This window comes from Phocoena phocoena, chromosome 2, assembly GCF_963924675.1.
Source record: "Phocoena phocoena chromosome 2, mPhoPho1.1, whole genome shotgun sequence".
NCBI lineage: Eukaryota > Metazoa > Chordata > Mammalia > Artiodactyla > Phocoenidae > Phocoena > Phocoena phocoena.
Window position 1 is genome coordinate 31,568,377 of NC_089220.1, and position 27,998 is coordinate 31,596,374.

Here is a 27,998-nt window from a genome sequence, read left to right on the forward strand (position 1 = left end):
GTTGACCTGTGCCACGTGGACTGGATTTCATACAAGTGCATGCATGTATAAATGAATAAACGAATCACTAAACAAACAAAGATAGTGTGAGGAAAAAGGGAAAAGACTTAGAAACATGTTTGCTGAAAATAGATGAGTAGCATCATTTTCTTATGTAGGTAAGGGAACTCTGGGTCTTTTCTGTTTCTTTAGTAAAAGAGTAAATCAGACAGCAAGTTGAGGGGGAGACAAAGGGAAAATCTACTTATTTGAGTAGGGAGTTGATGCTGACTCTCCTTGGCAAGGTATGAAAGGAAGTGAGAGTCCAGGAGGGTGGGATGTTTGTCCAGTGTATAGAAGGGCTTTGTGGTACCCATTTATGAGTCAACTCGTGATGCACTAAGAGTCCTTTTTTTTGGTCCAAAGACAGTCCCTAATGGTTGGAATCCCTGAGATGCAAATGTCTTAGTCAGGCTATGTTCCTTTTCTTCTCTCCCTTGGCTACACCTCAAAATCAACTAAGGAACTTTTAAAAAGGCTGAATATCTAGACTCCACTCGCAGAGAGTCCAAAACTTAGGTCCGGAGTAGGAACCAGATATCTGTATTTTTGAGAGCTCCAAAGTTATTCTAAAGCACAGCCCTGTCTAGCACGTGATCCTAGTTCCATTATTGCCTCCAACGTGGGGAATGACTTACATGCAGATGTAGATCCAGCAGCAGGAGAAGCAGAACTTTAATTAGGTGGGCAAAGTCCTTTCTCTTCCTTTCTCTCTAGCCCCCTCTCATGGTTTGTGACTCTCCAGATCTGTCAAGGACTTATGGAGGGCAAAGTCCTCTGGCTTCCACAGAGTCTGGTAAACCTTTGAATAGAATCAACAAGCCTTGGAATCATAGAATTTTAGAGGCAGAGAGGATATTAGAGATCAGGTCCAACCTCTTAGCCCTATCAGCTGAGTGTGATCACTTGCTTAAAAAAAAAAAAGTCCCTTAGAGAATCCCTCAGGGAATTTCTCTAAGAGTGTAGGAGATGGACGTGTAGACAGATAAGCCCAGGTTAACGTGACAATGTGTGACAAGTGCTTCAGTGGTCATCAAAGTGCTAGAGGAAGGCGGGGGAGAAAATGACTCATTTGGAAGGTAGAGGAAGAGGGCATTATCAGGGAAGGCTTCCCAGAGGAGGTAGAGGTTCCTAGGGCTGTAGGTTCTTGACCTAAGGGCTCCAGATTCCTACCCTGTTATTCCACCATCCCTTTTAGATTTTGGCATTTGACATACCAAGTTTCATAGCTCAGCTGTGTCACCTGCTCAGCTAGTGGACCTTGGGTGAATTATTAATCTTCGGGCCCAAGTCTCCTCATTTCTAAAACGGATAATACTACCTGAATCATTGCGGGATACTTAGGTATTAAGCAGCAGCTGTAAAAGTACCTAATGCAGTGGCAGCCATAGAGTAAGTACTCAATGAATAGATGTGATGATTGTTTTTGTTGTCGTCATTTTTAGAGTCTTTGTTTTATACACAGCATGAGAAGGAGGCCTGCTGGTGCTTCCTCTTCTTTTTTTTTTTTTTTTTTTTTTTTTTGTGCGGTACGCGGGCTTCTCACTGTTGTGGCCTCTCCTCTTACGGAGCACAGGCTCCGGATGCGCAGGCTCAGCGGCCATGGCTCACGGGCCCAGCCGCTCCGCGGCATGTGGGCTCTTCCCGGACCGGGGCACAAAGCCGTGTCCCGTGCATCGACAGGCGGACTCTCAACCACTGTGCCACCAGGAAAGCCCCGCTTCCTCTTCTTGTGTGGTAGTGCCTGGAGAGAGCCAGCAGGATTTTATGAAGTTATCATATGGCTTGGATGTCATTAAGGGTTTGGGGGCTTCAAGGAAGGCAAAATATGACAATTGCATGAGATCAGAGAAGCAAGAACAGTAAAATACCAGCCATATCATGTGCTACCGCAAGGTTCTTGGTATTATAAAGCCGTGCTGCATTGCGCCCACTGTCCGCAAGGTTAGAGGCAGCTCTGCAGCGACCAACTTGAGAGCTTAGAGCAGAACAAGAGAAAGACAGTACTTCCCATGACATCATCGTAGACACTTATGCCCATAATTCCTGGTTTGTCTCTATTCCTCATCAGAAGGTAAACGCTATAAAGTTGGGGATGTGGTGTAGCTCATTCATGGCAGTACACCCAATCCCTAGGACAGTGCTTGGTCCAAAATGGTCATTCAAAGAGCGGTTGTTTAAAAAATGGGTTTGATCCAAGGTGCTTTTGGTAAATCCAGAATGTCGGCTCTCCTTGCCTTTTTGGGGCCCCCTTTTCCTACCACCCTCCCTTAACTTAATCTCTTATCCTCTGAGGTCTGCTTGGGCCACAACCTAACTTAAATGTGTGCCTTCGCTTCTTTGCGTTTCGTGAGAGACGGCCCTGCCTGCCATCAAAGCATTTTTGACTCAGGGGAACTATGGAGATTATCCAACCCAACACAGATTTTCTGGATGAGGAAGCTGATGCCATAAGAGGTTCACTGACTCTTCAAAGTCTCATAGCTTGTTGAGGCAGAGCTGGGAAGAAGGTTCTTGCCTCCTGCTTTCAAATTTGGGGCTCTGCCACTGCTCCGGGCTGCCTTGGAGTATGTAGAGCCTCCAAGCTCGTAGCCAGGGCTCCATATCCAGAAAGACTCACCATCCCCTCCCCAGGCCCTTGCTTTTCAAAGGGGGTACCCAAACGTAGGGTATCTACCCGGTACAGTGGTTAACACCATGTGCTCTGGAGTCAGGCTGCCAGAATCCAAGAGCTTATTTTTCTGCTTACTGTGATTTGAGCAAATTCTTTAACCTTTATGAACTCCAATTTGCTTATCTGTAAAATAGGCGTGATGATAATATTAACTTTCTCACTCTGAAGATTCAAAGAGATCATAATGCACGAAAAGCAGCATCATTGTAGTTTCCTCCTCGGATCCAAGTTCCAACTGTGGCAGACAAACTACCTAAGCAGCCGAGGTCACGTCTTTCCTACTCTTTGAGAGTGCCGGGAATTTCGTTCCTGTGTTTCTGGGAGAGCACTGCCACAGAGAGGGCTCTGCAGACTCTTATCCCCTGTAGGCAGAGGAAGTACAGACGATGTGGTGTTCCTGGACTCGGGTGACACTTCAGATCCAGTGCAGCCTGGCTGCACCTAAAACTTTATGTAAATTGGCTGTGATGCCTGTGCAGGGGCCCAGATTTAGAAGCAGAGCAGGATGAGTCTACCCAGGCTGGTGACAAGCCCGGAGCAGTGTTCCCCATTGGAGAAAGTGGAGAGCGTAGCAGGAGGGAGAATTTGCTCAGTCTGGCCTGGTGGCACTGTTTTATTAATGATCTGGAAGAGCAGAGGAACAGTGATTTTCATTAAATATGCCAGTGATATTAAAAGATGTCAGGAGCCACTGCTGAGGACACAGACACCTTGCAGACGGCCCCTGGGGGCGTTAGGAAAATAATTCAGGAAAAAGATGAGAGGCTGTGGGCTGAGCTGAGGGGACAGAGGGTCATCATAGGCAGAATATACCCTAGGCCCACCACCCTCTTTGTCTGTATCTGTTCTGTTTCCAATAGATTTCAAACTGATCTTCCTGCTTTGGTTTTCTTCCTCCTACAGCCAGCCTAAACGCTTTAGCCAAATTGGTTTTTCTTTTTTTTTTTTTTTTTTTTTTTTTTCTTTTAGCGTTACGCGGGCCTCTCACTGCTGTGGCCTCTCCCGTTGCGGAGCACAGGCTCCGGACGCGCAGGCTCAGTGGCCATGGCTCACGGGCCCAGCTGCTTCGCGGCATATGGGATCCTCCCGGACCGGGGCACGAACCCACGTCCCCTGCATCGGCAGGCGGACTCTCAACCACTGCGCCACCAGGGAAGCCCTGGTTTTTCTGATATACAGATCAGACCATGTCATTCTCCTGTTCAGAATCCTATCATTGGCTTTTCACTGCCCTTAGGATAAAAAAATCCCATCTTCTCAGCCTGGCATATAAGACTTGCCATGAATTGGGTCCTCCCTCTGTGACCAGCCTCATCTTCTGCCCCTTCTGCCTCGCACTGAATGCCTTGTAATCCTGTGCACACAGCAGGCTTTTCCATGGCTTCGTGTCTTTGCTTGGGCTGTTCTCTTTGACTCAAGTGCCCTTCCCACTTTCTTTCTTTCTTCTTCTAGTTTTTTTTTTTTTAAACTAAAGCTCACTCATGCTTGAAGCCTCATTTCAGGGATCACTTTCTTCAGAACGCCTCCTGAATCCCCAAGCTGGCTCAGTGCCCTCCTCGCGTACGGCAGCATTCTGCCCATACCTTCACTGACAAAGGTAGAAGTGCCTATATGTGCAGCTCTCCACCCCTGCTAGATGGCGCCTTCGAGGGCAAACCTTGTATCATTTTTTATTTTGCCCACTGGCATCTAGTACCAGGCCTGGAGAATCATAGGCGTTTGTTAATGTTTGTCAAACTGAACTGATGGGAAGGAGAATATTCGGGTGGGAGATGGCCTCGGGCAACCAGGACACCCCCAGGAAACCTGGGGACCAGGCAACTCTACCAAATGGTTGGTCTCTCCTGTGAGGGTACGTGAGGCAGTCATATTGCTTCTAAGTCCACAGAAGACTGGAAGCTGATGGGGGCTCGTGGACATTCTGCAACAAATTGGGACATCCTAGTAAAGTGGAGTGGTTACGACCATAAATTTTATGTCATCTGTGTGTGGGCTCTGGCTCTGCTACTTCTTTGCTTTATGCTTTGAGTAAATGACTCAAATGACTTAACTAAGACTCAGTTTCCCAAAATGTAAAAGAGGGATAAAAATAGTACTAATCTCATAGGGTTGTTCTGAAGATGAAATGGGATCATACTTTATGCGTACAATAGGCACTTTTAAGTGTTAGTTACAATCATTAATATCTTCCTTATTTGGGGTGGTTCTTGGGGGTCTCAAGCTGAGTCACCTCCCTGACTTAGGGCTGATTAAAAGCCTTCTGGAGCCACCAAATATCACTTGGGTCTCTGAGGGACTGCGTGGACCCCCCAGGAGGTTGGGATCTGTCTCAGTTGGTGTCTGGGGCTGGGGCAATGGCACAAAAAGATGACTGTTGGCTTGTTCATCAGAGACATCCCCTCTCCCTCTAACTTCTCAGGCAGAAACCATCTCCTGGTAGGGCCGGAAAGAACAACTGGGCATCCACGGCTCGTTTTCCACCTTCAGTTCCAAAAACTTGAGGCAGGCAATTCTTGGCTACCTTCTTGCCTTGTTTTTTTTTATCCTTTCCTTCAGTTCGTTTGTTTTGGTCAGGGAACAGCCTGATTCTGACTACATGATAGCATAGTCCCCATAAAAACCTATGGCCACGTGTGTCTGTAGGACCAAGGGAAATAAAGGCCATGATCCTGCTTAATTATCCAGGTAGGTAAGATCAGTAGGAATCCTCGTCCCCCTTTGATCAGGATAACTCTACTATCTCAATGTTGCATGTCCCCTGACTGCAGCAGGCCAGCCCTCTTCCCTAACCTATGGATAGCCCACCCCTGTGGGCTTGGCCAGCCATGCAGCTGCCACCGCCTGTCACCATGTTGGCTCTTGATCAAAGAGCTGCTCCAGCTGTGCCCACCTTCTGTCTCCTCATGTCTGGGGCTTATCAGAATTCACAAAGTGTTGTGTTTTCAGAGGTCAAGGCAAGGAGCCAAGATCTGTCTCTGTCTACATTTCTCTGGCTAGGTGAGTGCCAGACCTATGAACAGGGTCACTGTGTGCATCACAGATTATGAGGGCTTTGAGTATGGCTGCCGAACACCTTCAACCTCTCTACTCCTCCATGGTCGTTGTCATAGCCTCTTCTCCTCTGAGTGAGGTCAGAGCTCCAAGCACCTTCTGGGATGACCCCCAGTACCTGGACTAATGGGGAATGTGGTCCTCAGCAGTTGGCTCTGTGGATTAACGAAACCAAGTTAATCCACAGAGCCCTTTGGGAGGAGGGCCTTCAGGATTACAGTATGCACCAGGGTGTACTGTGTCCGCAAGGGAATTTCTCTTTGAGTACAAGCCTTGGGAATTTAAACAGGTCCTACGTAGCCTCTAAAATCTAGTCCGGATTTGTCTATGAGATTTTTTTTTTTCCTAAAGCAAATGGCTATAATTCAGATTGTAAAATGACTTTAAAGAAGGCTGATTTCTGAGTTTATTAGTCTTCTCAGGCTACCATAACAAAATACCATAGACTGAGTGGGTTAAACAATAGAAATTTATCGGGAGGCTGGGATTCCAAGATCAAGATACTGGCCAATTTGGTTTCTGGATAGAGGTCTCTTCCTGGCTTGCAGATGACCACTCTCTCCCTATGTCCTCACAAAATGGACAGCTCTCTCTCTCTCTCTCTCCCTCTCTCTCTCACACACGTCTTCTTATAAGGCCACCAATCCTATTGGATTAGGACCCCACCCTTATGACTTCATTTCACCTAAATTACCTCCTAGAAGTGCTATCTCCAAATAAAGCCACAGTGTGGATTAGGGCTTCAAAATAGGAATTTGGGGAGGGGCACAATTCAGTCCATAGCACTGAGGAAGCTTCCCTCAGGGTCACATTTATTTATTCCCAAACATACGTTTACTGAGCATCTAACTAACTACTTAGGATACTGTGATAAACAGAATAGACGTAATCTTTGCCTTTATGTCATTCATAGTTTAATGGATGAGTTAGTCATTAATCATATAATCCTACAAATACCCATGTAATTTCAAAGTGTTATAAGTGCCACGAAGGAAAATTAAAGAGGGAGTTGACCATTTCTAGGGTGAACATAAGTTTTTCTGAGAGAGTGACACTCAAGCTGAGATCCAAAGCATTGTTAACAGTGGGGGTACGAAGAAGGAACAGTCATTTTGGTCGTGGGTGACGTTATGGGCAAAGGTCCCGAGGTGGAAAATAAGTTGATGTACTCTAGGACCTGATATGGCCGTTATTGCAGAAATGCAGTGAGAGGGACAGTGGCAAGAGCTGAGGGGGAAGAGGAGGAAGAAAGTAGCTCGTGCGAGGCTTGGCGGGTCATGGTAAGGATACTGGTCTCTATATTAAGAGCGAGGGGAAAATACTGAAGGACTTCAAATGGGGGAGTGAGAGCATAGGTTTGGGTTTTTTAAAGAAAAGATGACTGTGGCTATATGAGAAGATGGAATACAGAATGGTCAGAGTTGGAGTGAGTTCAGTAAGGAGGTGACTGTAGTAGATTGATCTGGTGAGGAGTAAGGGGCCTTGGGCTGTGATGGTGGTGAGAGAGTTGGGGGGAGAGCTGGTAGGGTTTAGTGCTGGACTGAAGAAAGAAAGGTTTGCAGACAGGCAGCGATTTTAGAGCATGAGAAACCGGGTGAGTGGAAGTGCTGTTTTCTGAAATGGGAAACAGCGGAGAAGAAGGAGGAGCAGGTAGGGAATAGCAGCATTCCTCCATTGCTAACAATACCCCTACATGGTTACAGCAGAGGTGGAAAAATGGGCAAACTGCGTGTTTTCAGGTATTGAATATTTGCTTCCTCATTCCATCTGAACGAGGCAATGAGTAGAAAGAGAAGTCTGTAGTTTCAGCTGAGTTTCTTCCATTCTTCTGAACCCATGCTCACCTTTTAGTGCTTTGAGACCAGCAGAGGAGGCTGCATTTCACCCCCAAAATCTTGCCTACAGATGAAAAGAAACTTATTTGAGAGCCACTTGCATGTTATTTATAGTGCTTTCTACCACGTGGCCCTTTCAGTGTTTGGGTTTGGAATTTGAGTGGCTGACTGATCTTCACCTTCCTGTAACTGGACACCTAAACTCTTTCATAAGCATGTTTTGCTGGAGGGCTAAGGACTGCCGTGGACTGGTCTTGGGCACAGCTTACAGGGCCTCAGTTTAGCTATATGGCAGGTAATATTCACCACAGAACATCTCTTGATTTCCCAAGCTTGCCTCCCTAAATTTTCCATACGGGGAAGGAGTTTCTCCCAACCAGGCTCGACTGCATACAGAGCAAGGTGTTCTATCTGGGGGGGAGTAGCCCAGGAAAGAAGTTCAATATGTACTCCTCTAAACCTATGTTATGCAAGATTCTTGAGTATCTTAAGTACGATGACAGTGTGGTAAGGGAGGCTGAAAACTCTAGAAACAGTAGAAGTGAGGATGAAGACTCATGTCATACTTGGCCAATTTTAAGTTGATTGTTGAGAACTCTCACAGATAACAAAGGGGTTGGGAGACAGAACTAAAAGGGTACCACTTAAGTTTCCAATACCAATATTCCCAGCGATTTTAAGCCATATTTCAACGGAGTCTACCAGAGGGTCCTGAGGACAGAGCAGCTATTCGTACCTCCCAGTGACATCTATTTTTCCAAGTGAGAGACTGCCCAATGTGTTAGTGCAATACGTCACTCAAGGTGAAGCGTCAGTTTGAATTGGTGGGAACCTGCCGTTTGCTGTCCTCCTTTTCTTCATGCCTTTTTCTGCCCCTCTGATCTCTTCTAGGTCTCTGGACTGTCAGGTGGACCATTGGTGCTGAAGTGGAAGCCAGCGGCTAAGTCTTGTGTATGGCGTGGTTAAGGTTGCAGCCTCTTACCTCTGCCTTCCTCCATTTTGGGCTGATTACCTTTGTGCTCTTCCTGAATGGTCTTCGGGCAGAGGCTGGCGGCTCAGGGGATGTGCCCAGCGCAGGGCAGAACAATGAGTCCTGTACAGGGTCATCGGACTGCAAGGAGGGTGTCATCCTGCCAATCTGGTACCCAGAGAACCCTTCCCTTGGAGACAAGATTGCCAGGGTCATTGTCTATTTTGTGGCCCTGATATACATGTTTCTCGGGGTGTCCATCATTGCTGATCGCTTCATGGCATCTATTGAAGTCATCACTTCTCAAGAGAGAGAGGTGACTATCAAAAAGCCCAATGGAGAGACCAGCACAACCACGATTAGGGTCTGGAACGAAACTGTCTCCAATCTGACCCTTATGGCCCTGGGTTCCTCTGCTCCTGAGATCCTCCTCTCTTTAATTGAGGTGTGTGGTCATGGGTTCATTGCTGGTGATCTGGGACCTTCTACCATTGTAGGCAGTGCAGCCTTCAACATGTTCATCATCATTGGTATCTGCGTCTATGTGATCCCCGATGGAGAGACTCGCAAGATAAAGCACCTCCGAGTCTTCTTTGTCACTGCTGCTTGGAGCATCTTTGCCTACATCTGGCTCTATATGATCCTGGCCGTCTTCTCTCCTGGTGTGGTCCAGGTTTGGGAAGGCCTCCTCACTCTCTTCTTCTTTCCAGTGTGTGTCCTTCTGGCCTGGGTGGCAGATAGGCGACTGCTCTTCTACAAATACATGCACAAAAAGTACCGCACAGATAAACACCGAGGAATCATCATAGAGACAGAGGGTGGCCACCCCAAGGGCATCGAGATGGATGGGAAAGTGATGAATTCCCACTTCCTAGATGGGCATCTGGTGCCCCTGGAAGGGAAGGAAGTGGATGAGTCCCGCAGGGAGATGATCCGGATTCTCAAGGATCTGAAGCAAAAACACCCAGAGAAGGACTTAGATCAGCTGGTAGAGATGGCCAATTACTATGCTCTCTCCCATCAACAGAAGAGCCGCGCCTTCTACCGGATCCAGGCCACCCGTATGATGACTGGCGCAGGCAATATCCTGAAGAAGCATGCAGCAGAGCAAGCCAAAAAGGCCTCCAGCATGAGCGAGGTGCGCGCTGATGAGCCGGAGGACTTTGTCTCCAAGGTCTTCTTTGACCCGTGCTCTTACCAGTGCCTGGAGAACTGTGGGGCTGTGCTCCTGACAGTGGTGAGGAAAGGGGGGGACATGTCCAAGACCCTGTATGTGGACTACAAAACAGAGGATGGTTCTGCCAATGCGGGGGCTGACTATGAGTTCACAGAGGGCACTGTGGTTCTGAAGCCAGGAGAGACCCAGAAGGAGTTCTCTGTGGGCATCATTGACGATGACATTTTTGAGGAGGATGAACACTTCTTTGTGAGGTTGAGCAACGTTCGCATAGAGGAGGAGCAGCCAGGGGAGGGGATGCCTCCCAGAGTACTCAATAGTCTTCCCTTGCCTCGGGCTGTCCTGGTGTCCCCTTGTGTGGCCACAGTCACCATCTTGGATGATGATCATGCGGGCATCTTCACTTTTGAATGTGACACTGTTCATGTCAGTGAAAGTATTGGTGTCATGGAGGTCAAGGTTCTGCGGACATCAGGTGCCCGGGGCACAGTCATCGTACCCTTTAGGACAGTAGAAGGGGCCGCCAAGGGTGGTGGTGAGGATTTTGAAGACGCATATGGGGAGATGGAGTTCAAGAATGATGAAACTGTGTAAGTAACCTTTCCACAGTCCATCTGCCTCCGTCCCTTGCCACCCCCTTCTCTCCTGCACCACGTTTTAAAACTTTTTCTTGTATTTGCGTTAATGTCAAACTTTGGTTCCTCACAGGTGTGCAGGATCAGCAGACCCTCCTGCCAGGTTCTGCTTCCAAAATCTCCTTCAGCTTTCTCACTTGAAATTGTTTATGGGCAAGGAATCCTGTGGCAGGATCTAAGGACGTAGAACATTTTGTCCACTGAAACTCAAAATGACGGCTGGTGGAGTTGTGGGCTGACAAGTTCTGATATCAGATTTGGGGGATTCTTGTGAATTCTCCTAGCAAGAGCTAGGAGACTGCTTGGGTCTCTCCTTCCTCCTCTTCTCAGGCCAAGGGCTTACATGAGCTTTGAAGCCAATCCTTTCCATTCTGAGACAGTGGTAGCCCGATCAGGACATCCTCAAGAAAGTGAGTGGCATTGGCTTTTTTTTTCCAGTACCACATTGCAATTGTACTGTATAAGCAGATTTCAGGCACCTCTCCTTCAATTTGGAAATCGCAAAATTGATTGAAACTTAGCAGTCTCTTTAAACACCAATAGGCTATTTTATGGTGCGAGGCTTGCCCAGTTTAGGTGAGATGAATCAGTATGGCTTGGGTCCTGGAGGTATCTTGGAGAAGCAGAGCTCCCAGGGCAGCGGCCACCTGTCTTCAGTCACAGGTCTAAGCTCCAAAATCTGGCTAAGCAATGGAGGAGAAGCCTCTTAGGAATTGTGGGGGAAAAACACATCTTCTGTGTGGTCATCTCTTTTCATAGTCCAGAGTTCTCCTAAAATAATTCTCAGGTTACTGCCCCATGTAGTCCTTCAGACACTGTGGGTCTTGCACTCCTGTTGCCTTTGTCAGTCTGAGGCCTCTCCCCATTGAAACACCTTGTACTGGGTATTCAGTCCTGTTCTCGGATGGATATCTTTAAAGAAGATAGCAGACTGACTCTCCCCAGGATTTGTAGCTTATGAGAGGGCAGACTTTCCAAGGTGGCCAAGAAGAAAGGGGATGAGAAAGGGGAACATTGGTCTCAGAATTCCTGCTCACATCCACGAGCAATAAGCAGTAGAGGGGAAGGTGTGAAGAACAAAAGGGGGCCTATATAGACAGTGGGAGAAGTCAGACTGCTCCAAGAACCTGCTAAAACCACTTTCAGTGGGAAATGAAAACTCTCATCTGTAAAGTGGGAATAACAATACTTTCCTTGCCTCAAGGCTGGGCTCGTCTCTTTTTGCAGTTCCTCCCAGCTGTAGGATTTTCTGAACTATAGACATAGGCTCTCGTACCCACAGCAGCCAAAGATGGAAGGGGGGATACTGTCTTCTGAAATGAAATGGCCATTGACAATTTGATTTATTGGAGCTCTGTTTAGTCATTTTGCTGGGAAGGATAATAACTTGTTAACGTAAGTAAAAACCTGTGCCTTCTAGAGAATACTATCCATTTATATACATACAAATGAAGGCCCTCGCTGGGAGGAAAAACTCCATGAAATTTCACACGTATTTATGGCAATGTCAGTAGATGAGAAGTTATCGTCAGGCATTAAATGACATCAAGACCACAGCATTGGCCATAACTGGACAGACTTGGGGTTCCTCCTATTCAGTACCTGTCTACCGAGGGAACTGAAGGGTAGTTTTTGAGAGATCAGAAGTTGAGCTCCCAGTTTCTTCACCTCATTAATAATCAGTTGTGCACCTAGGATCTCTAAAGATGACTAAACCTTCCTCAGACCTGTGTGTATTTTCAGCTTGATTACTGTCTTGGTGTAAAGGAGCCTCATGAATTATCGCTTCTGGGTGATGTTTGTTCTAAATGTATGTGCACTTCTACACGTTTGAGATGCTGGTCCAGGGTATTGTAGGGTTTCCCATCTATTCCTTTGCATGAGTTTTTAGACTTCAGTAGACTTTAGACTACCCTCTTGGCCTTCTTCATTGCAGAAGAATGAGTCCAAAGCCTGCTAGTCTCTTCTCACAAAAGGAGCCCTACCTTTGATACTTTAAATTGTAATTTTACATCTAGAGGCAGTATGATACAGCCAAAAAAACCCATGGGCCCTAAGTATAGTACTCTGGGTTAGGATTCTGGCTCTACTACTGATTTAACTATGTAGTTTGGAGAAATTTTATTAACTTAGATTATTTCCTCATTGAAAAAATGGGGATAATAATGTCTCTCATGCAGGGCTGTTATAATGAGTCAAGATATTATATGCAGTGTTCCTTGCACATGGTATGTGCTCAGTAAACAAGGCCATTAATAGTAATATCAACGAATTAACAATATTCTTCAGAAGACACCATTGATCCAATCAGGTTACCTGATTGGATCTCTGTGTGATCCTAATTAATAAGCATGCAAGTTTTTTGGTTACCATGAAGATTACTAATCTAAACTCATAAAATACTGGAGCCAGAAGGGACCTCAGAATATCTTCCAGGTATCATAGAGCAGTGCTTCTCAAATTTTAATGTGCTCATGAGCCGCTCAGGGATCTTGCTAAAACGCAGGTTATTATTCCAAAGGTCCAGAGTAGAGCTTGAGATTCTGCATTTCTAACAAGCTCTTGATGCTACTGGTGCCAAGTTAGAGTTGAAAGGCTCTAAAGCTCTTGACCAAACCATGAAACCCAGGAAGGAAAGTGGGTTTTCAGATTTCCAGTTCCAGTGTTCAACTTCATCTTATCTAGAATCTAGCTCTTACCCTGAGACCCTGCTAATCGCAATACCGATCTGGAAACTGAAATTAAAACCCTCAGGAGGACTTAGACAGAAGCTGTGTGATGCCTGGAACGATTTTACTTTCTAATCCTTCTCTCTTTGTGTAGCTTTTTTTGCCCACCAATCCTGGTAGCACTGTCACTTTTGCCCTCACCATACTCTCTGGATCTATTCAGGATGAAGCCAGGCCTATGCTCTTATCAATAATACTAGGTCCGTGAATTCACTCATGTGGTTTTGTGCTTTACTTCTTCAAAGGTGTCCTTAGCACCGTGGTAGGATGAAAAAACATGAACTTTGGCGTCTGACAAACAGGTGTGAATCCATCGCTCACCAGCTGTGTAACTCGTAATGAGTCACTTCAGTCTGAGCCCAGATATTTTGTTGGAATGATAGGAACAATAATATCTCTTCTTCGGGATTGTGATAGGTACTACGTACAAATATGAAGAAAATGCCCCTTTAGCACAGTTCCTGCTCATCAGAGGCGCTCACTCATTCAGCAGACAGTTATTAAATATCCGCTACATCCTAGGTACATTACTAGGTACCGCAGAGAAATAAGTGATTGAGATAAGCTGGCATTTCAGCTCCCAAGGATCTTATTCCCCAGTGGAGTGGGCACAAGGTGTACACACAAATCAGAACACATGGGAGAAGTATGGTTGAGATAAGCTCAATAAGAGGGGAATGAAACTCCTCATTGTGTGTGTGTGACACCACTGAAGATTTTTGTTTTTTTCTTAAAATTTATTTATTTACCTATTTTTGGCTGTGTTGGGTCTTTGTTGCTGCGCGCGGGCTTTCTCTAGTTGCGGCGAACGGGGGCTACTCTTCGTCGCGGTGGGCGGGCTTCTTATTGCAGTGGCTTCTCTTGTTGTGGAGCACGGGCTCTAGGCACGTGGGCTTCAGTAGCTGTGGCTCGTGGGCTCTGGAGTGCAGGCTCAGTAGTTGTGGCGCACAGGTTTAGTTGCTCCACGGCATGTGGGATCTTCCTGGACCAGGGCTCGAACCTATGTTCCCTGCATTGGCAGGTGGATTCTTAACCGCTGCGCCACCAGGGAAGTCTGACTAAAGTTTTTAAAGTCACCTTCGGGCTTCCCTGTTGGCACAGCGGTTGAGAGTCTGCCTGCCGATGCAGGGGACGCGGGTTCGTGCCCCGGTCCGGGAGGATCCCGCATGCCGCGGAGTGGCTGGGCCCGTGACCCATGGCCGCTGGGCCTGCGCATCCGGAGCCTGTGCTCCACAACGGGAGAGGCCGCAGCGGTGAGAGGCCCGCGTACCACAAAAAAAAAAAAAAAAAAATCATAAAGTCACCTTCATTAAGGATGTAGTAGTGAAGTAGATGAAGTGGGGCGGGGGGTGGGTGGAAACATGATTACTTTAAACCCACGTTACAATAAACTCGTGATGTTTGAGAGGGATACTACTGACATCTTCGTGCTCCAGAAGAATCCATACCCTTGTGACTACCACTGCAGCACATCCTGGGAATAACAGCCTCTGAGCCTCCTGCAGATAATAATAAAGCCTCACCGAGATACGGGTGCTGGCCAGCACGTTAATCTCACTCACTGAACGTGTGGCTGGCTCCTGTATCCCAGGCTCACAGTGTGCCTCTGTAAAAATAAGATTATTGCGACTCATTGACCTTTGGAGTCTCTGGGAATAGTCAAAGCCACAGATGTCAAGACCTACTATAATTAAATAGCATAGGCCTCCTTCAAAGAAGAATCGAGTATTAGCTGTACCATGCATTTTCCAGGCAAATTAGGACGTTAAAACTGGAAGGTATCCGACCTCCCAGTTTTACAAATCATGAAGTTGAGAATAAGAGATGTAAAGTGACTTGTCCAGGATCACACAGGTAGATATGATAGAAAGTTAGACTTTTAGGTAGAAAGGACTTTTTAGATGCTACTGATTTAATGTCTCCCCCTCCCGATTTGGACCTTTCCATTTTATTTTTATCCATCAAAATCTCAACTTCGGAAAGAATATGGAAATTCTTGGGTGACAGATGCTCTGGAAGTGCACATCCAGAAGTGTTATGTGACTAATGTCTTAACTAAGAATAATAATATATTATGGACTATTTTTAATCTCTTGGTTCACCTTGAAACTGTTGAAGGAAAATAGCGAGCCCATAGAAAAGTTTTTAAAAGCTTTGTCTTAGTGATCTCTTGCTGAGGGAGACGTGTGTAGCTGAGACATCTTTTAGTGATGGTTAACTTCAGACTAGACCTTGTTGCATGAAATAATGCAGGGTTTTTTTGTTTTTGTTTTTGTTTTGTTTTTTTCAGAATGATGCAGGCCATTCTCTTCCAGGGGTGCTTTCTCTGTAAAGTTTCAGCCCAAGGCATCTTCCCATCAAAACCTATACAAATCCGGAGTTATCCAGGACACAGTTTTCACATTCTCCAAGCTGACTGAAACACAGTGGACTTTTCTCTTTTTCTGTGGCTCAGCAGGGCGATAGGATAGTCTATCTGGCCACACGGAGGAAGGTGATTTGCCTCTAGAATGCCCTTTCTGTGCTTGAGAAAAGTCACTAGCTGCACGCTTAGTGAGGGTGGGAGTGCGGTGGAGGTAGATGTATTTCCCCCCTAGCTGGCATCCCTCCCTTTCTCCTCTCTTCTGCCTGCAGTGCCTGATTTCCAGTAACAAGCTGTCTTTGTGGCTTTAGGTAAACAGTCGGTCCCCCGGGGCCGCAGCTTCATGGAACTCACAGTGGAGCTGGGTGCTGGGTTCAGAGTTGTCCTGAAGAAGGGAATCCATGTCTAAGCCAATTGTTGAACAGGGGGACTTAACAGTGGAACATTTCAGGTAGGGTTGTTCAACTACAATCCTGTCTCTTTGGGGCCCAAAGGAGTGATGAGAGGCTATGTGGACTCTTCAGCAGAAGCTTTGGATGTTGTGCCCTGAAAGGCTCCAGGTCCTGCTAATGTTTTTCTTTTCTTCTTAATTACTGAAATTGCCAAAGACTATGTCAAAGGGTGACATATTCCAACTTCAGGATTCATAAAGCACCCCGAGTATACTTAAACCGTACATGTCTGGAAAGATCTCCAGGAAGTCCAGAGCCTTCCCGGTTAATTTGTTTTAGGGTCTAAGGGTACAACATTCCTGGCAATACTGGATCAGGCAACACTCCCTCTACTTGACCTGGTCAGGGACCGTATACAGCAGAGCGTTCAGTGTGCCTGCCCTGGGTCTTCTCGCTTTGGTCTGCCATCTGGTATGAGAAAGTTCAGGGTGCAGGGTTAGAGATTCTGCCAGGAAGAATGTTTGGGTTTGAGGAGAGAGGCACACTGCCATTGGAGATGATCACATGACCAGCCAATCAGAAGGTGAAAGAGCCTCAGCCTCAAAGCAGGGTCTCCTGTGCACTGCTTGGAACGATACTAGTTGGGGCGTCAGGCAATAATAAAGGAATGATGGTGGAGATCCTGCTATGGACCTTGCTTCGTTTGTCTCGACTCTTCGAAGTTTCCTCATTCACTCACAAGCATGATGGAAAGGGGTACTTGGGCAAAGTGAGGTGGCTGAGTGGGGAGGACTCTTCCTTTTTGTCCAACTTTTATCAACTTCCCAGGTGTATTTGGGTCATACATGAGCACTCATTCCTTCCCCATCCTTTAGCTGTGCCCCTGTCAACTCCACGAGGAATGGAGTAGAATTCAGAGCTACAGTCTTCGGTTTATTCAAGACGTTGTTTTCTTGCTGTCTTTTTATTGTTTTTTTTTTTTTTTTTTTTTTGTGGTACGCGGGCCTCTCACTGCTGTGACCTCTCCCGTTGCGGAGCACAGGCTCCAGACGCGCAGGCTCAGTGGCCATGGCTCACGGGCCCAGCCGCTCCGCGGCATGTGGGATCTTCCCAGACCGGGGCACGAACCCGCGTCCCCTGCATCGGCAGGCGGACTCTCAACCACTGCGCCGCCAGGGAAGCCCCTCTTGCTGTCTTTTTAAAAGAAAAACTAACCTGTGCTTCCAGAACCCAATCAGAAGTCCTGGCATAGAGCCAGTAGTGTGTAACTGATAGTTGGAGAGAGAGAACTCCTTGACCTGCAAACAGAGCAAAGTCCCCGTATTTAAATTCTGCACCGTCCAGAAACTCTTGCAGGAATCACATGTGTTGAGAATTTTGCTAAAAGGCCATGAAGGAAAGCACTAGGGAAACATTCTCAGGTGGAGTGATAACGATCATTCATAGGAATTATATTCCCACCCCTGCCGCCTACCACGCACCCAAGTCGGAAGTTATCTGGGTGAGTACAGAAGAAGATAAAATTGAAAGTAAAAGTTAGTCACTATGAAAAAATTTGTTTTTCTAAAATTAAGCCATCACTAGGTGTGTGCATATATTTGAGTTTAGTTATCAGTGTGGCACCAACCTGACCCTCTCTAGCGAAGGGTCAGCGTGCGTGGACACAGCCTTGTTAACCTGCCCTTACCTGAGCCCAGTTCACTTACCACTTGGTGGCAAGGGTTCATGAAGAACCAGTTAGTTATGATACAGACAACACTCGAGACTCTTTAGTTGGTGCTTTCAAAATGAGTGACGTCTTGATAGTAACTTCCTACTTAGAATATGGCTGTGGAACAAGTTATGGATTACAGATGAGTAATTCTGCCATTTCTCCGTAGTAGTCCATTTTTTTCAGAGCTCTTGGTCTTGATTTGTCTCCCTTTTGGTTTCCTCCTCGTGTATCCCATGTGATTTCTCCTCGGGACCCCCACTACCTCCCGACCCTCTCTTTCTGAGCTCTGGTGATGGAGAGTGTACCCTGCAACTGTCCCTAGAGCAAGCCCTGGCCCTGGCTGCAAATCTTCTATGTGTTCACTTAATTTCCCCTCTTGTGCCTTCCTTTCTGTTTGGATGCCCTTTGCTTGCACTTGCTCTCTCTTCTAAACGTCCTCGGCTGCATCTTTTCTTTCTCTACTGTGTATGCTCCAGGCCCTGCTGACACTCACGCCGTGGTTTCTACTTCTGCTCGAGCTCAGTGCCTTCCTCCCACGTCCTTTAGTCCCGTCTCCTCTCTTACTCTTATCCTGTTCCCTACGTCCCCTTCCTTCACACTGTTGGCATCTGTATTTGGATTGCCTTCTCTCTACTGTCTGATCTATGATTTCTTCGGGTGACCAGGAGTGCACTGTGGGTATCCCTTAAGAAAGCCCGGCATTTGGACAGAAAGAACTAGCCTCACGATAGTACCAAGAAGACTGATATCTCCCAGGAAACAAACCAGTTACTCTGGTGCTCTTTTTTTCCCTTCACCGCAAAGTGTTTGACTGTTAAGACAAGAAGGTTGAATTGTAAGGATCCAGCATAGACTGGAGCTGGTATTGGAAAGGCATTAGAGGCTGCGGGAGCCCTAGGGACCACCTCTTTCTGACGCTGTCTCTCTAGGCCATGGGGTCTCTGTCTCCTGGCATCTCTGCTTCTCTCTGTGGCCTTCTCCCTTATTGCTTTGATGATACCTCACAGCCCAACAGTCCTATCTCCTACTTGGAAAGATCCTTCTATTCTTCTAGCTCAGATTCTCAAGGGAGGAACTCTGTTGCCCCCTCCCCCCAACCCCCGCCTTTTTTTTCCACCTTAACTATGTCAAAGGCCACTGGCCCAATACGTATTGGTTGCCCTGTGTCAAACCAGGTTTCCACCCACCCCCAACTTGACAGTTAATCTGCCATAATTGGGTGGTGGGGTGGGAAAACAACGTTGCCCAGGGGTTCCCATGGTAGGCTACCTAAGCAGTTGTGTCTCTAAGTGGTGGACAGTGTCGCTTAGAAGGAAGTCCCAAGTGAGACAGTCATCTGTCACCTCAAAACTGACACAGTATATAAGGTTTGCAGTGCCTCTGAGAGAGTGCTGATTTTACAGTGGTCAGTGCTGGGGCGGTAGGCTAGAGAATGGGAGACACTGCCACCTCTGGAGCCCTCAGCCCTACCGTATTCATCAAGCTGGTCACAGACTCAGCTGCCAAGGTTCAAATGGCCTCTGCCCAGATCAACAGAAAACATTCCTAGTGGGTGATGCTCAGTGACACAAATCTCAAGGTTACTAGGTTCATCCCTCCTCCTTTGCCCTCTTCTGGTCCGTCCTCTCCAGGAGACTAACATCAGAAGATAATCTGCCGTCGTTTTCAGGTGCACTATTTGGGTACCGAGTCACTGTCAAAGCCTCTTCGTGGATTTGGGTTTCCAGAGCAGCCTGTGTTCCCAACCGGGACAGAAAGCTTCCCTGCCACTCATGCTTGCCAGGGATAGAATGACAGCCTTTCCCTCCCCACCCCTCCCCTGCTAGACAGCTGGTCTGCTGGACTTAACCCGAGCCAGCAGGCACCACGCCGCCCCCCCTTATCTTTGCAGCTGTAATTTGATGCCTTTCCAGGAACTCCCCGGAAGCCAGAGTGTTCTCATCTCCAGGTGGCACAGTATGTGACTCTGTCAAGTGTCCACGTCCCAGGACACAGGGCTGGGTGTAAAATAGAACTCTTTCTGTGTCAGTTCCAGTCAGTCCATCATGGCTGTCCAGGCAGCCATCTTGGAAAGGATTTTTGAGGCTGTATCTGGACTCAGCTGTGGATGTGAGAAGAAAAACCAACTATCTGTCAACTCTAGTCCTGGGATGACAGATGGAAAGGAAGGGATAAAGAAAGTAGGGATAAAGAAGGGATAAAGTAGGGATATCTTCATGGGATAGAGAAAGTAGGAGTCTCCATTTCACTGGGGTACACTAGCATGAAGTTGCCACTATCTCTCCAATACCGGGCCAGTCCTGATGCGAAAAGCCTCATTGGATCACTGCCTTCTTCATCCTGCATAACTCGGAACTTTCTTCTAATCCCTGGATGAATCCACAGGGACATAAATCCCCATGGGACGCATGGTGCACATAACTTTCTTATCAGACCAGAATCTTCCAGAAACCTTGCTAACCTAGCGGCCTTCATAAACTAGACCAGTGGTTCCCAACCAGCTCCCCATCGAAGGCCATTTTAATTATTCCTTCTCATGGATCCCAGGTGCTAGAAGATTCTTAGCTGAAAATTAATTAGATTTCCCTTTTCTCATAAAATATAGCAAAAGATAACTAGTGTTACGACAATGAGTTAATATAGCTCTAGCCAAAGTAGACAGAAGTGACATTTTAATTAACCTGTGTGGACTGTTGTAAGAATACATACTTTCTATTTTGGGGGTTGGGGAGAGAGTAGAATAAACACAGCCACGGGCTGACTTTCAAAGAACAAATTGATGTAAAATGCTTTGAGAATGTTAGGCACTAATTGTTTAAAGTTGTTTTGAAGAGGGTGACCTCCTGGGGAGATCCAAATATTCTGGAGAATATATCAGAATATAGGACACAGTATTGGTTATCGAGCCTTCAGCATTGTTTAGACCTTGGAGAAAGATTACTATTGTTGTTTTTTTCTTCTTACAGAATAAAACTTCTAATATTTGTATGAAAATATAAAATTCAACTTTTAAAAGTAAAGGATTTGTCATACCTCTAGAGTTAATATTATCACCGTCTTCAGATGAGGTAACTGAAAGTAAGAAACATTAATTTACCTTAGAACACAGAGCTTTTAAGGGTCAGTATCCAAACCTAGATCTTCTGCTTATAAATCACATATTCTTTCAACTATGTTACATATTTTAGCCTCAGAATAAGGTCATGAAGCTGAAAGCAGCGGGCTTTCTTCTCATATGGAAGGAGTTAAGAGGACATCTCTTCCTTAACAGCAAGAGTTGGCTGTCCTTTAATTCCGGGGCAACTGGGCCCAAGGAATTTGGCAAGGGCCAAATAGACTCCTTAATGCCCAGCTCAGAAGTCTGGACTCGTCACTCTTGACTGTTGGCTCAGACACACCCTTGCCCAGGCCGGTACACAGAGGGGCCTTGTTTGTGTCACTTCACCATCAGGAACTATCAACAGATAATGCTTTGGCCTGTTGCCTGGGGAACAGGGCAAGGCTGGCTCAGGACCATGTGTTCAGATCGAGGGGCCTCCTTTGCGGCTGTGACCCTGGTGTCTGAGGACATCCCGGACCAAGGGTTAGAGGAGGAGGGTGGTGAGAGAGTGCAGGTGGGTTCTGCTTGCAACCCCCAGAGGGCCTATGAGAGCCCTCCCTCCAGAGAGGAGGTGGGGAAGCAGGGGCCAGTCTCTCAGGGTACAGTCAGCAGACATTCATGGAGCTCATTCTGTGGGCTGAGCCACTGAATGAGAAGAGGCACTGTCCCTGTCTTCAGGACGTTCCCAGGCTGACGGGGAAGGGAGTGCGTGCGAGAGTTGCCATGAAAGAGGGATCGCCGAGCCTCAGCCACTCCCTCCTGCCTTTTGCTGGGATTCAGTTTGGAGTGATTAAAGGTGACTTGCACACCCCCTCCTCCAGTGAACTCAGAAGGACTTGTTAGAAGGAGGGCTGGTTGGCTTCAGCTTGTGAGACATGCACGGATAGAAGTAAAAGTTGACCTCAGGAGTAAACGGTCCCCAGGTAGGGTGCATCCTCAGATCAGAGCAGCACTTGGTTCATCTCCATCACACATCATAGGGACACAACAGATGCCTGTTGAATGAGTGAACGAATGGACAGAGTGAATTCTTGGCCTGTCCTCTGGCTCTGTACTACCTCCCGGTTGCAGCAAGCTCGGAGGATATGGGATTTGAACACATCTCTCAGGTGTGAGGTCCAGGGATGCCCACCGTCCCCCACTCCCCATGCTTTCCTCCTCTTCTCTCCCAGTGTCTGCGACATCCACAGAGCCCTCTGGCGTCAGGCATCCCAGCGCCTCCCCAGCCTGACCCCTGCCCTACACCAGCTCTGCAGAAGGTCTGTTCCTGGGCTGCTCGGCTACCCCTGAGCACGGGCTGCCTTCGACGCTCAGGAGACACCCTGTAATTCAATTAGGAGCTCCCTCCGGGGAGCATGTCATTATGTCCTATCTGGGCCTTGTAATGACAGCCCCTTGCTACGGCGCGCAGGGAGCTGCCCTGCTCAGCTGTGCAGAACCTTTCCCTGGGAGGGAACTAATCTGCTTAGCCCAGATTGGATGCAGTTCTGCACAGCACCTCCCTGAAGGCCTTAGAAATGAGTCCCCAGTAGCAGGAAGGGCTTCCTTAGGGGAACCTGAGGGTTCGCGCTGTTCTGCTCTGCTCTTTGCCATGAGCCACCCCCCACCCCCGGGATTGTTCTTGGCTGAGTGGGAGTCTTAGAGAGCTCCATTCCCCTCTCAGCCAGAGCCCCTGGGTGTCCCACAGCCCTCCTGGGGGTTAGAGGGGAGAGGAAAGGAGATTGAAGGAATTTGCCCGTTTTCCATGTCAGCTTGGGGAGAGGGGGTCACCTGGCATCCTACCTGGATAATTCCATTGTTGCGCTTTGAGGGGGAAGGGGCCTGGTCTGTTTTGAGCTGTGGGGGAAGTTACCTTAGTTCTCTGCATGACTTTCTTTGCTCCATTTGACTTGATTTCTGTGAAATGTTTTAGATGCACGGGTTCTGCCTCAGTCTGACATGGACGCTGCTCAAGGTGGTTTCTCCCCTCTGCCTCCCCACCGGCACTGAGGTTTACCTGAGCCTTTCTCTTGAGGAACCCAAATCCTCTCTTTGCTCTTATGCGAGATCGGCCAAAAATGCCCACTGGCAAGCTGTGCGGGGTTGAATAGAGTGCCCCCACTCCCCACTCCCAAATCCATGTCCACCCACAACCTCTGAACATGACCTTATTTGGAAACAGGGTCTGTGCAGATTTAATGAGTTGCAGTGAGGTTATACTCAGTTAGGGTGGGCCTTAGAGCCTATGACTAGCGTCAACATAAGGAGGCCACGTGACAACAGAGGTGAAGTTGCAGAGTGATACAGCTACAGACCTGGGGATGCCAAGGATTGCTGGCAAACACCAGAAGCTAGCCTTGCGTAATGGCTGCTCTGGATTTCAGTAACATGGTCAAAGGACTGGCGGTGAGAAGAGCGTGGCCCATGGGGTTGACTGCCCTCAGGACACTGACCCACAGCTTCTGAGGTGGAAGGAGGCCAGAGCTCATGTAACAGCTTTGTTATATATGGACTGTAACTGTAAGCCTTTCCATTCCTGTTTGCAGGTCAGATGAAGGTTTTAAAAAAATAATCTGGCCACTTTCTCTAAGCCACACTCCCCTATCAGTTTAGTTACTTTATGACAGCTATTTTAATGACCTCCTCTTTTATCTTCCAATCTCCTTAGTCCTGGTCCATTGATGGTTCTTTTATATATGTATAAAAAAATATATATATTTCCACTGTCAATATTTTTTATTTAAGTATAGTTGATTAAAAATGTTGTGGGGCTTCCCTGGTGGCGCAGTGGTTGAGAGTCTGCCTGCCGATGCAGGGGACACGGGTTCGTGCCCCGGTCCGGGAAGATCCCACATGCCACAGAGTGGCTAGGCCCGTGAGCCATGGCCGCTGGGCCTGCGCGTCCGGAGCCTGTGCTCCACAACGGGAGAGGCCACAACAGTGAGAGGCCCGCGTACTGCAAAAAAAAAAAATGTTGTGTTAATTTCTGCTGTACAGCAAAGTGATTCAGTTATACCTATATATACATTCTTTTTTAATATATTCTTTTCCATTATGGTTTATCATAGGATATTGAATATAATTCTTGGGTGCTATACAGTAGAAACTTGTTGTTTATCCATTCTACATATAATAGCTTGGATATGCTAATCCCAAACTCCCAATCCTTCCCTCCCCCAGCCCTCCTCCCTCTTGGCAACCACAAGTCTGCCCTCTGTCTCTGTGAGTCTGTTCCCATTTCACTGATATGTTCATTTGTGTGTATTTTAGATTCCACATGTAAGGGATATCGTATGGTATTTTTCTATCTCTGTCTGACTTACTGCACTTAGTAGGATAATCTCTAGGTCCATCCGTGTTGCTGCAAATGGCATGATTTCATCCTTTTTTATGGCTGAGTTGTATTCCATTGTATATACGTACCACCTCTTTTTTATCCATTCATCTGTCGATGGACATTTAGGTTGTTTCCATGTCTTGGCTATTGTGAATAGTGCTGCTATGAACATGGGGTGCATGTATCTTTTTGAATTAGAGTTTTATCTGGATATATGCCCAGTAGTGGGATTGCTGGATCCTACGGCAATCCTATTTTTAGTTTTCTAATGAACCTCCACTTGATGGTTCTTAAACAACAGCCTGGAGGTTCCAGCTAATGCTCCATGCACTGCATGCCCATTTCTCCTTTTCCACCCTTCCAATGGCTTACCTCTGGGCCATTGAAAACAGTGCCCCACCGTGTCGTTAAGAGTCACTCATCTTGTGACTGGGGAGGCAAGAGAAGTACCCGTTCTCCAGGCCCTCTTTCCCATTGGTGTTCCCTGACGCTTTGCAGCTGGTCCTGAGATCCAGGAGTGTTACCTACTTGTCCTGAAATGCAGATGTTACCTGCTTCCCTCTGCAAAGCAAGGGGGGCCTGGCTTGGGGGGAACAAATGGAAATGCCATGGGCAACCTAAGAGCAAGTGAGCCATGCCTGTCTGTGATGAAAGGAAGGCAGCCCTGATAGGTGAGAAGGGGGCACTCACTGAATGAGTGTCAAGGAGCTGAAGACAGAATTTTGGTTTATTGTCTGCACCATGAATTGCCAACGACAGAAGTGGGAGAGCAGCGATGTAGGTAGAAGCCCATATAGACATGGGGGCGGGTAACAGAGCAGGGTGATGAAATGCGTGGACAAGGCGTCACACGGACCAAACTGGAATCCCAGCTCGGCTATTTATTGGCGATGGGATCTAGGGAAAGTTACCTGGCCTTTCACTTTACTCAGCTATATTATGTGCGTAATAATGGCACCTACCTCCTAGGGTTGTCGTGAGGATTGAATAGGACTATAGAACATTTAACGTGGTGCCGAGTCTCAGTTACTCATCAGATGTATTACGTGCCAGTCACTTGTTAAGGAGTTAAAGAATCTCTGCTGTTATCAAAGCCATTCTGACCCGTGGGCCGGCGTTTTGCTCAGGCATCTTCCCCCGTCAGTAATTCTGTTCCCCACCTGAGCCCAAGGTGAGCTTTTGGGAAGAGACAGTTGATCTAAAGATAGAAAGTCAAAGAGTTTTGTCTGGAGGAAGGTGGAGGAAAATTTCGTTATCAAGGCTTTCTTTGACGATGTCGGGGAACGTGACAGGGTTCTCTCCAGGGAGTAGAGCAGCCCCAGGCTGGGGTAGAAAGTGACCTTGGGGTGGATTCCTCTGCATCCTGATGTGGACTTTATTGAATTTGTTTGGGAGATGAAGGAAAGAAAGAAGGGATTTGGAGAGAGAATGAAAATGAAAAGAGAGAGAGGAAGGGAGGAAGAAGGGCTTGGAGGAGGATGCATGCTCTTCTCTGGAGGATAATTACATAGGAAATCACTTGCTGGTGGGGCTCTGGGGCTGGCACAACTCTGGTAATTATTGTACGGGTTCCCGAGGGCTCTTGGGCACGTCTCGGAGCAGCAAGTAGGCGGTGTTGAGATTTCTCTAGTTCGACCTGCTTCCCAGGCCACGTGGTACACCGTCCCCCTTAGAGCCTTTCTCTGATCAGGAAGCTTAAACAGAACAGTTACTGTTTCAGAGCGGAGTCCCGTCTATGTGCTCGTGTGATGAAAACCACAAATCTCTCCATCCTGGATGCCTTCAGACGGAGAGCCCTACTATTTTTTTTTTGCTTGTGTTGTTTTGTTTTTGTTTTTGTTTTGCGGTACGCGGGCCTCTCACTGCTATGGCCTCTCCCGTTGCGGAGCACGGGCTCCGGACGCGCAGGCTCAGCGGCCATGGCTCACGGGCCCAGCCGCTCCGCGGCATGTGGGATCCTCCCGGACCGGGGCACGAACCCGTGTCCCCTGCATCAGCAGGCGGACTCTCAACCACTGCGCCACCAGGGAAGCCCGAGAGCCCTACTATTGATGGCCACGTGTCTGGAGCAAGAAAGCAATTCTGCCGAAGTGCTGGCCCAGGTGCTGTCCATTCCCTCATGCCACCCCACAAGAGGAATTTCAGTGACTAAAGAATTAAATATTTTCCAGCCTGATTCCGGTGCTCCCAGTCAGGGCCTCCTACCTTTCATGTTTGTCCTTGTATTTAGAGATGACTCGCCCTTACCTTCATCTTACATAATAAGCAAGGCAGTCTTCTGTCATCTAATGAAGTGCCAAATACTGATGTTGCCATTTATTTGGTACTTACCGCGTGGCAGGTACTACGTCAGGTGTGTGACATGTGTTCTTATGATCCTTACACTAATTCTGCAGTGGCATATAACCCCATCCCTGCCCTGGCCACTCTGCCCTGTGCTTCCCCTTTTATAGCACAGCATATCACTAGATCAAAGTCAGAGATTTGAAGATTAAGCTTGGCTTTCGTAGATGTTCACCCTTCCCACAGTTGTGCAGCGCCCTTAGCTGAAATCTCCATGGTTGAGGCATGAGCGTGGTCCCTGACCTCGTTCCTCCTGACTCCGAAAACCAAGCTGTTCGATTCTTGCTTTGACAGTGTCCCCATTCGCATCTCTTCCCACTCAAGAAGTCCTTCCCCGCAGAACTCCTGGCTTCTTTCTTGCTTCTGGGCTCTGACCTGGCATTTCCTAACTACTGGTTGAAACACGTGTAATCGCCATTTGAGGATATCAGAAACAATCCCATTGGCCTTTTCACGTGGTTCATCCAACACTAGGGACCCGGCGTTCTTCGCTTGCCCCTATGCGAACGCTGCTACCCCCAATTACCTTTACCTATTTCCTGAGAAAGAGGAGATAAACTGCTTGCCCACTCCCAACACTTTTTTACTGGCCACAGTTACTGCCACTACCCGAGGCTGAAGAGACTCGCTTTGCGTTAAGGCTCAGACCTTAGCCATTGTATCTGAATGTCTTTCATATCTCCTTCTGCCGTTGTCATCCCCCCATGGCAACCAAACAAGCAAGCAAGAAAACAAAATCCAAACCCAGTGTGGTGTTACACAGTATAAAGGACAAAAACATCAGCTTTGGAGGCAGGTGGACCTGTGTTTCAACCCTGACTCTGCCACTCCTCAGCCGTGTGTATTAGTTTTCTTTTGCTGCGTAACTAATTACCACGAACAGCACTGATTTATTATTGCTCAGTTTCCGTGGATCGAGAGTCCGGGCACAAGTTAGCTGCAGTCAAGGTGTCAGCTGGGACTGCCGTCTTATCTGAGGCTCAGGGTTCTTTTCCAAGTTCAGGTGGTTGTTAGCGGAATTCATTTCCATGCAGCTGTAGAACTCATGGCTTCTTTCTTCAAGGCCAGCAGGAGAGAGATTCACTCTTTAAAGGACTCATCTATTTAGGAGGCGCACACCAGGATAATTTCCTTTGAAGTCATGACTTAAAAGTCAACTAATCAGGGACCCTAATTATATCTGCAAAATCCCTTCACCTCTGCCTTATAACATAATCATGGCATCTAATCATTGCCATGTTCACGGGTCCCATCACATTTTAGGGATGGCATTATATAGGGCATGTACAGTAGGGAGGGGAAAGAATCTTAGGGCCACATTAGAATTCTGCCTTCCATGCTACGTGACCTCAGGTAAATTGCCTAATCTCTTTAAGATTCAGTTTTATTACCTGGAAAAAAGGGGCAATAAAAGCAGCCATATAGAGTTATTACAAAGACTAATATAGAGTTATTACAAAGACTAAAGAGACGTATTATGTTGAAAAGTCAGAAAGAGAAAAACATATCATATATTAACGCATATATGTGGCACCTAGAAAAATGGTACAGATGAACCGGTTTGCAGGGCAGAAATAGAGGCACACATGTAGAGAACAAGCGTGTGGACACCAAGGGGAGAAAGTGGCAGGGCTGGGGGTGGGGGTGTGATGAATTGGGCG

At 47.3% G+C, this 27,998-nt stretch overlaps 1 protein-coding gene across 6 annotated transcripts in view; it reads left to right on the forward strand.

The window, feature by feature from the left end:
• Positions 1-8,552: 8,552 nt before the first annotated feature.
• The window catches only part of SLC8A3 (solute carrier family 8 member A3), a 127,764-nt gene continuing 108,318 nt past the window's right edge, over positions 8,553-27,998 (forward strand). For all 6 annotated transcript variants that reach the window (XM_065870883.1, XM_065870881.1, XM_065870882.1 and 3 more), the window contains exon 1: positions 8,553-10,336. In XM_065870883.1, the coding sequence (XP_065726955.1) occupies positions 8,553-10,336 (1,784 nt within the window). The remainder of the gene's footprint in view (positions 10,337-27,998) is intronic.